Source organism: Podarcis cretensis (genome assembly GCF_951804945.1).
Source record: "Podarcis cretensis genome assembly, chromosome: 11".
NCBI classification, from domain to species: Eukaryota; Metazoa; Chordata; class Lepidosauria; order Squamata; family Lacertidae; genus Podarcis; species Podarcis cretensis.
Genome location: NC_137180.1, coordinates 22,224,813 through 22,234,518, shown reverse-complemented (window position 1 = coordinate 22,234,518; position 9,706 = coordinate 22,224,813). Strand labels below are relative to the sequence as shown.

Sequence of the window (9,706 nt, the reverse complement as noted above, 5' to 3'; positions counted from 1 at the left end):
CGAAAATATATTGACTAGCTGAAAATTACAGTCTATTAATGACCCAGAAAGCCAAGGCCTCTATTGAATCAATTGCTCTTTGTCTGAAATAAAGTTATAGATTTTCATTTCCAGGCACACTGTTGAAAGGTGTTGTACAAGTTTCCTCTTATGATAAGGGCTGAAAGGTTAGAAAGCAGCTGATCACATTGGAAGATATGTTCAGTCACAGTTCATAAGTTGATCTCACCCATGTCATTCAAGGAGGCAGCTTTGTTTTATGCATGCGGCTGCCACTGGATATTTACTGTACTGGGAATGTATACTAGACAGATATGAACTAGAAAGTAAAATTGTCTTATGTTTGCTACTGTAGCAAATAATAGTATTATTAGTGGTATTATTTGCAGAGGATGCACTGACTGGTATGCCAGACTTTAATTTGGGCCCCGGTTTTTACCTTCAAAATTATTTTTCTTAATTTGTCTAGAGTCCACGGTTATTAGTTTAGAAATATTAGAAGGACTTTTTTGTTGTTGTTTTTTGAAAAGCGGGAATTTTGGAGCAGCTAGTTGCTCTCTGTGTATATATATATTAGGAGACATATATTCCAAGCCTGTAAACAGCAAGTTAGAGGCTACACTGTTGGATGATTGTCTCCTATGGAGCCAAAATAGACACTGCATGCATGTAACATTCTCCCTGCTTTAAAAATAATGAAAAAGGAGACTCGGTGACTGCAGTTGGGATAAGAACATTGGCAAGTATCAGCCATTTCATCTTCAGAAAAACTTTGCAATTATGCTTTATGATTCTGCATCTTATGCCACAGATATGTGGTATATGCTTTTAATATCTTTCAAACAAAGAAAAGAATCACCACCCTCTTAAAATGAATAAAAAAGTACCCTAGAACAGTGGTTCCTAATTGGTGGTCCACAAACTCTAGCGGGTCTGTGCAACCATTCACATAACTAAAACTACTATAGAGACATCAAAATCTTCAAAAGCAGTGGGTTCAAGGCTTGGCTTTTGAAAAACAGAGCATCCACAGTACTTAGCTAATTAGGAACCACTGCCCTTCAAGATGATGACTGGATACTATTTTTATTAATTACCCACTTTCCTCCTTTGGATGGTAGACCAGTGCACAATTTGGAATTTCTCTTCCATTTTAACAGTGGATTATCACATGGAGTGCATGTGTGTCTTTGCGCATGCATGTGCAAGATGGAAGGTGCCGTTTCAGATGCATAGCTCACAATATACTATTTCATAGAATCATAGAATCATAGAGATGGAAGAGACCACAAGGGCCATCGAGTCCAACCCCCTGCCAAGGCTCTCTGGAGCTGAACCAAGAACTATAGAAATGAAACCACTTAAATACTTTGATTGGAGATTTCTATTAATGCTGTTGGGATTGGAATGATTTCTTGTGTTAAATGTTGTTACAATTCATTCACTGTTCGTTGGCTTATAGAACAATCCTATGTATGCCTACTCAGAAGTAAGCTCTATGGAGTTCAATGGGACTTCAGTAATAAGATATTCCAGAAGCTAGAAACAAAAATAATTTATTCAAATTTGAATGCATTCAATGCTAATACAGCACACATGGGGCGTAGTTGTGGCTGCATTTGAGACTTGCTTGGGAAACCCATCAAGTTTTATATGTACAACAGAATGCAATTCAATTTGTTTGCCTTTCAAAGCTAAATTAATTAATAAGGAATAGAATAGATGCAAATATAGGATCACTGCATCTGCTAAAAAATCCAGTCAGTAAGAACACTCAGTTACACATCCAAGTTAGAATAAAACATCCAACATCTAAAAATGATTAAAATGTAAAACAGGGAACTTAGCGCAACATCAAACATAAAATGGAAGCATATAGTAGAACATAACAAAATCAAGAGTGTATTGATCCTTTCATGAGTTGTGTCCTATAGCATTGATCCTGTTGTCAATGTTACAAATTGCTCTTTCAATGTAGAACTATATATTGTGCATTTCAGGTTTTCAAGCATATTCTCAGCTTGGACTTTGTGAACTACTATGAGATACAGATCACTTCAGAATGCAGTCAAAACAAGGACTTTTTAATTATTTTGTTTTGATGAGTATAGGATTATTATTTTTATTAAAAAGTGCTATTTTAAAGTAAAGTAAATAAAATCCCTTCCACTAAGTGTACAAGGTGATTGACCTAATCAAATAAACCTAAATTATTATAATTGTCTACACATAACATTTAACATGCAATAATGCAGCATATGAACATTTACTTGGAAATATGTCTCACAGAGTTCAGTGGAATCACCTATAAGAAAGTGTGCATTTGAGTGTAGCCTTAGTAGATTGTTAACATAAGAAAGATATATTCAAACACAACATAAGCATACTTCAGATTATTAACCTAGCAAACCCAGATTATTAACCTAGCAGACTGTGATTTCTTCTGTAAATCACTACAATATCCCAGATTATAAAAATCCGTTTAAATGTTCTAAGGATAAGTATAATAACCCTGATTTTCATGCTATTACAATAATCTTGTAACATGTTGCAACATGTTATTTATAATCTACAGTGACACTGCTTTCAACAGTACAAAATCTGGATGAGAAAAATAGCTTGGCTTATTCTCAACGAAGCCTAAATACTGATCAGGATACAACTGACCATGTCATAAATTCTCAGAGAAGAATTTAGTTTACCAAAACATGGCCTCCACATATATTTATTTTTCTGGATTAACTGGGATTTGCAGATGCTTCTGTCTAAGTAAGGTGTTCCTGTACATTTTACCTTTTTTTTTAATTCAAAGCAAGGTTCTATAATGAAAATATGATTGCTGGTTTAATAATGGTACTCAGAACAGCATAGCTGTTGTACATGAACCAATTTTTGGTTTCCTTTCTGTAAATAAAAAGAAACAAAAGAGAATTTGTTCGGCACACCCATTGTATTCTCTTTGGGATATGTTAAAATCAATTATTTACTTGAAGGCACTGGAAAAAAGACAAAATGGTAGCAGGTGATCAACTTTAGGGTTGCTGCAGAATAGAATTTCAGGAAACTGGATCCAAGTCAGAAATTCAATTACTTAATGACAGTGATCCTGTTTCACTGTTTGGCTTTTGCTGACCCCTAAGGAGTGTCCCTGCCACATGAATCTTCTTAAACGTTTGGTAAAAGTCACAAGGTAGGTTTTTCTAAAAGAAACTACAAAACTGCTATTGATGGATGGTTTTTCTGTCTCTCAAGTTTAAGTTCCCAATAAAACATTAATAGTTTTAAAACACACACACACAAAGGCCAGAATGTTTAATCTTTCTAAAGATATGTTTCTGGAAAAATGAATGAAAAGGGCCAAAACCTTGAACAATTTGTCCACACAACAACCTCACCAAATATTTTCATCTTTACTATTTTTAAAATAATTGATAAATGGGTCCCTGGACCCTGTTCTTGTGGCTTTTTCACTTCACATTAATCAGCATATCATGTGAGAAGCACCAAAAAGCAGAGACAGACATTACCGTCAACAAGTATTCACTCATGAAAGAAACCTGTACTTATTAAGAACCTTGAACTTATATTGAATCTTGGTCTCCCATATTTAGTTTGCATTAAATTTCAAGGACTAGATGTTCACAGCTTGGGTTGTCCGACTACATGGCTGCTTGGAACCATATTGGCTCAGATTCAGAGAAATGCAGGAACATTTTGTGAACTGGTCTTAACTCCCTTCCCTGTAAGTCTTACCCACACATCCCCTTATTATCATTGGAGTGTGCTCCTATTGTACCACAAATGCTTGTGCAATCTCATTTTATCCAGGCAAAGGGGTAAGCAATACAAGCAATTGCAGGCTATATAAGGTTTAAATCGTGCACTGCAGATGATCATGGAAACACTGAATGGTATATACACCACGGTTGTCTCTAATCGTTACAGAACTGGTGTACACAATGGAACCGAGTCAAAAATATCCGGCAATTTAAAAGTGAATGCCTTTCTTTTGGCTTGCTAGACTAAAGAGCTCCTGGTGAACAGGAGTGAACTGCACGCTTTATCTGCACAAATATCTTCAGATTCAGTACAGGTTGTTTATTTATTTCAGTTTTCTAGTTCAATTCAGGGCCAAAGGCTGACAACAACAAAATTATTTAAAGAAGATTGCCACAAGCTATGCAAATATAAAATGCAAACATCTGGATCGTTCAAAATTAGTCCTTTTCGTTGCCTAACTGTGGTCACAACACGCCTCTCTCTGCACAAAGAGGTTTTGCACTGCAGGATTTACAGTGCGGTTTTTCAGCTGGCTTTCGATCCTGGGCTAGAAAAAGGTCTGAGAGAGGGAAGTTGGAAGCATCTGCAACTGGACTGGGCTGCTTTATAATAAAGGAAGGCTTGGCATGAGCGGTAGATTCGTACGCCTATATTTCTACGGTATCCTCTCTCTGCGTGCTATATGGGTTTGGCTATATGGCTGGTTCTATATGGGGTTGTTTTAGGAACAGCCTCCCGCCCGTGGGGATTTCAGAAGCAAACAGCCGGGCTGGATTACTGGTGTGTGTTTCTGTCTTGCAGAAAACCCCGCTGCTGGAGGCTCCAGAAAGGAAAGCCCGCACCGAGAGGGATTGGCCCGGGCTGGACAGCTCCCAGCGGCTCCGAGTTGCTCCTCTCTCTCTCTCGCAGGGGCGGACCCTCCGACTCCTCCCCCCCCCCCCGCCGAAGCGCAGCCGAAGCCAGCGACGGGAGGCAGCAGCAGGACGCCGCTCGGCATGTTTCGGAAGAAGCGTAAATGTGCGCGAGCAAGCGAGGCGCTCGCGAGGTCGGGGGAAACCCCCGCCCCCAGCCAAGCAGGCGGCTCCCCTCCCTCCCTCCCTCCCTCCCTCCGCCCGCGCCTGCCAGGGCTTCCCCGCGCCAAGGCCCAGCCCCGCTGGAAGCGGCTGCGGCTCAGCCAACTCCCCACAGCCACCAGCACCAAGCGACAGCTGCTGGGAAAGGTCGCCGGCCGCCGCCCTCTTGCCCTCGGGCGCCGAGGAGGCATGGGGTGCGGGGGAGGCGCCCCGAAAGGGTTAAAAGAATCCTTCCCTCCCTCCCCCCCCCCGCGCGCTTCCGTCTCCTTCAATGGGAAAGCGCTTCCCTGCCTCCTCTCGCGAATGAGCGCGAGCACCGCCTTTCACACTGGCATTCCGGGATTTCCCTTTGTTCAGAGCCGGGAATCCTCGTCGGAAGCTTCCTCCGCAGTCTCCCCCCTCCCTCCCTCCCCGCGAGCTTCACAGCTCTCACTTCGGACTCGTTCTATGCTTTTCAATGGGGCTACTCCGGAGCAAGGGCTTTGAGGACTGGATTTTCCTGTTGTGTTGCTCTAATCTCTATGGGACTCGGAGCCAATGCCTTGAGGACGGGGATCTTGTTGTTGCTGTTCTTGCGGGTGCTATTATGGTTATTATTATGACCACTGCTTACCATGGTTGCATTTTCCTGCTCTCAAATTACATACTTCGAGGATTGCCAATGCACGCATCTTTCTCCCCGCTAGAGGTATCCCCCAGTTACATCACCCGGGAGACCTGTTTGCGCTCCATGCCCAAGGCTTAGATTCCCCCCCATGAGATCCGAATTAAATCTATCGGCTCTCAGGATGATACAGCGAGCAGGAGGCCCCCGTCGGGGGCAATTTTAGAAACGTTAGGGAATCCGTAGTCAAATGGAAAGCCTCGCCCAGTGCCTTACATGCACGTCACATCCACACGAGCGGAACCACCCCAGGGAACTCCTGTGCTGCACGTCCAGACACAATAAGGCTACCAATAGCCTTATTTTATTTTATTTTATTTCGGAGCCGGGGGTGTTAAGGGATGAGCTACAAGACCACAGCCTCGTTGTTGTTTTTTTCGGGGCGGGGGGCGATAGAGCGGGTTTCGTTCATGGGGGAAAGCCCTGCAAACCAGATTAAGGGGAGTTTGGAGGAGGGCAGGGGAGGGGGTTGGGGGAGGGAGAGAAATAACCCTTACCTGCCTGAGCAATTCTTGCAGCAGCAGCAGCAACAGCAGCGGGTGGTGCTGGTGACAGCCCCCCCTCCTCCTCCTCCCGCCGGGGCTGCCACTGCAGTGAGTGTCTGGCGGTGGCAGGTGGAGGAGGAATCCCCCCCGGGCGGGCGGAGAAGAGGAAAAGGAGGAGGAGGAGGAGGGAAGAGGAGAAGCGCGCGCCCCCGTGGCTGGCAGCGCCACCAGCAGCAGAGGCGGCGGCGGCGGCACGCGCAGCTCCTGGGATTCTCTCTCTCCCCCCCCCCCGCCCCGCCCCGCCCCCGCCACGCGCCTGCTCCTCGCGCGCTTTTCTTCTCCTCACGCTGCAGCTCGCTTTCCCTCTCTCTTTCTCTCTCTCTCGCCCCCCCCTCAACCCTCCCGCCTTTTCCAGGTGACGTGATGCCCGTTGTTTTGGTGCGCCCGACCAATCGGACTCGGCGCCTGGATTCTACGGGAGCCGCGATGGGCCCGTCGTGGCGGCAACAGGACTCCCCTCTGCCGACCATAACGCATTGCGCAGGGTGCACCACCGCCTGGTCCTCCTGCAGCTTTAACAGCTCTGACATGGAAACACCATTGCAGTTCCAGCCGGGCTTCTGCTCAGAGCAGCAGCAGCAGCAGCAGCAGCGCCCACACCCGCATTGCCAGCAGCAGCAGCAGCAGCGCAGCCCGTGCCTCCAGTGCAACAACTGCTGCGCTGCTCACTACGGCGCTGCGTCGGGCGCGGGAGATAACCTGCCGCTGCTGCTCCGCACTTCGTCGCCCCTTTCGGCGGCGGGCGCCTTCCGGGCGCGCTCGTCGACGCCGCTCTCGTGCTCCGCAGCCTCGTCGCGCCCGGGCAGCCAGCTCAACGTGAGCGAGCTGACCCCTTCCAGCCATGCCAGTGCGCCCAGGCAGCCCCACCACTACGCCCAGCCCCAGCCCCAGCCCCACCACCACCACCACCACCACTCCCACTACTACCAGCCGTGCCATAGCGTCCAGCCGCAGCAGCAGCAGCAGCCGCCGGCGGGAAGCCCCAGCAGCAGCAGCAGCGTCGGCAGCAGCAGCGCAGGCAGCCACAGCCACCCTCCCAGCAGCCAGCCAGCAGCGTCCCAGCAGCGGCGGGAAAGCAACCCCTTCACGGAAATAGCCATGAGCAGCTGCAGATACAACGGCGGCGTCATGCGTCCTCTCAGCAACCTCAGCTCGTCCCGCAGGAACCTGCACGAGCTCGACTCCGAGTCGCAGCCGCTGCAGCCTCACCAGCCGCCGCCGCCGCCTCCCTCACACGCCAGTCCCAGCGCTTCGGCTGCCGCTGCCGCCGCCGCCGCCGCCTCCTCGGCCAGCGGCGCCGGCCCGGAGATCGTGGTGTCCAAGCCCGAGCACAACAACTCCAACAACTTGGCGCTCTACGGATCCTCCGGCGGCGGAGGAGGCGGAGGAGGAGGCAGCCAGACCAACAGCGGCGGCGGCGGCAGCAAGTCGAGCAAGAAGAAGAACCAGAACATCGGCTACAAGTTGGGACACCGGCGCGCGCTCTTCGAGAAGCGCAAGCGCCTCAGCGACTACGCGCTCATCTTCGGCATGTTCGGCATCGTGGTCATGGTCATCGAGACCGAGCTGTCGTGGGGCGCCTACACCAAGGTACCTGCTGCCCCTCGCAGCGCCCGCCTCGCATCCCTGGCCTCGCTGCGTGTCCTCTCTTCTTCTCTGTTCCTCTCTCTCTCTCTCTCTCTCTCTCTCTCCCTCTCCTCCTTCCTTTCTTTCTTTCTTTCTTTCTTTCTTTCTTTCTTTCTTTCTTTCTTTCCCCTCCATTTTTCCTTTCTTGTCCCCCTCCATCCATTCCTTTCCTCTCCTTCTTCCCTTTCCCACTTTATAATTTTCCCTCTCCTTTACACATCTTTCTCCCTCTTTGTAGCAGTTCCTATTGTCATATCCTCTCCCCGCCCCCATAAGGACATTGTCTCCGAATTGGGGAAAGTGCACTCTGTTGCTCAGGAAATGTGGCTTCCCGGCTGAACTGCTTTTGTGTATGTTAAAACTGAGCTACTACAGCTGTGTGTTAAAACTGAACTGTTTTTGTGTAGGTCACACCCAAATGCAGTTGTGCTTCACAAGTAATGTGGTTTTCTAATGTCCCACCTGCTTACTTAGCCACTAAGTTCAATATTGCTTACTTCCTCCAGTGGGGCAGATAACCACTTTGAAACCCCCATCCTGAATAGTAAGAAAGTGCCAATTACTGTAATGGCATTTACTTCCAAGGAAGTGCCTTTAGGAATGCAGCCAAGTGCTCCAGTCCTGTAAACTCTGTTACTTGGAAGTTAATCCTACAGACTGGCTATCCAGAGCTTCCTATTGCTACGGCCACAGTCTACCTAGGAAATCTGTGGGACTGTTCCAGCCAGAGAGCTGTAGATATTTCCCATAGCTACTTACACTGGAAAATTGCCTTCGTTTGCCGCTATTTTGGGGAACCTTGCAGGGTGGCTTGGAGTTTGCTTGCTTTTCCTGCAGATGTTTAAAATGCCCATCCATGCATGCTTTGCTGTAGAACGAATGTGTATCGTGCATCTGCTACATTGCACACCATACTATGCAAGGAGTAACAGAGGAACTTGCTAACTTCCACAGCCAATCCATGTTAGCCTGGTAAGATTTTCCCCATAATCATTCTTCATCCATACATTCTGAATGAATGCTGTGTGGATGCTTTCTACACTAAGATGCCCCGCATCTGGTATGCAGGCACTTGCTGCTTGTATCTCCTGAACTGAGCAGCGACAGCTGTGTGTTAAAACCCTGCCTCTTTGTTACCACACTGCAAAGCTGACGGGGGACAGACAATCGGATAATGCCTTGATAAGATAATAACTGGAAAAGCCAGCTGTTTAAATGCCTTGCATCAATGGTTTTAGCATCCCTTACAAGATTACTGCCTTTTAGATAGCTTTAATTCCAGAAAGGCTTGCCCAGTGTAGTTAGACCTGCATGTAACGTTTTTTGGGGTGACTTTTTCCACTCCCAGTTGCTTTGCTAGGCCTTTAATGGAGTTTATCTCTTCCCAGTATTGTACTGGGTTGCTCTGCTAGAATAGTGAGTTTACACTTAGCTCATTAGTTGTATCTTGTTCTGTGTTGTTGCTTTTTAATGTAAAGATCTATACTTTTAAAGGTGTTGTTGTTTTTTAAGAGCAAAGTCTTTCTTACAAAACATAGCCTGTATTCCCCTCTGAGATCTTCAAGATGAAGGACACAAAGATCAGTGTAAAAAGCATCTATTTTTCTCTTGCAGGAGTCGCTGTATTCATTAGCCCTAAAATGCCTTATTAGCCTCTCTACAATCATTCTGCTTGGTCTGATTATTGTATACCACGCAAGGGAAATTCAGGTACGTTCCACTTATGATCTGAGGCTTGTTGCTACCTGTGTTTCAAGGACGTTTCTGTGAAACTAAGCAGCCTGCATTGATGCATTCTTACTAAAGAGTTAACAGTGCAATGTCTTAGGTGCTACTAGCTATATTGTCACTTCCAATATCTGAGTACCCTAGTCTGCATGTACTAGATGTGCTTTTCTAGCCCTCAATGGCAATTTATTAATGCAAAATGAAGAGCTTTAATGCCTGCCCATTCTTCTACAACAACTGCATGTTATGCTAATCCATACAGGATCATATGACTAATTGTGGACTCTTCA

The 9,706-nt window shown here is 46.8% G+C and overlaps 1 protein-coding gene across 2 annotated transcripts in view; it reads left to right on the top strand.

Annotated features, from left to right (window-relative positions):
• Positions 1 to 4,751: 4,751 nt before the first annotated feature.
• Positions 4,752 to 9,706, top strand: part of KCNN2 (potassium calcium-activated channel subfamily N member 2) — a 92,695-nt gene continuing 87,740 nt past the window's right edge. The window contains exons 1-3 of one of the 2 annotated variants that reach the window (XM_079995436.1): positions 4,761 to 4,797; positions 6,418 to 7,652; positions 9,303 to 9,398. In XM_079995436.1, the coding sequence (XP_079851562.1) occupies positions 4,776 to 4,797; positions 6,418 to 7,652; positions 9,303 to 9,398 (1,353 nt within the window). In that variant the 5' untranslated portion in view covers positions 4,761 to 4,775. Of the gene's footprint in view, positions 4,798 to 6,417; positions 7,653 to 9,302; positions 9,399 to 9,706 lie in introns of both variants that reach the window. The other variant, XM_079995437.1, reaches the window with a different exon arrangement.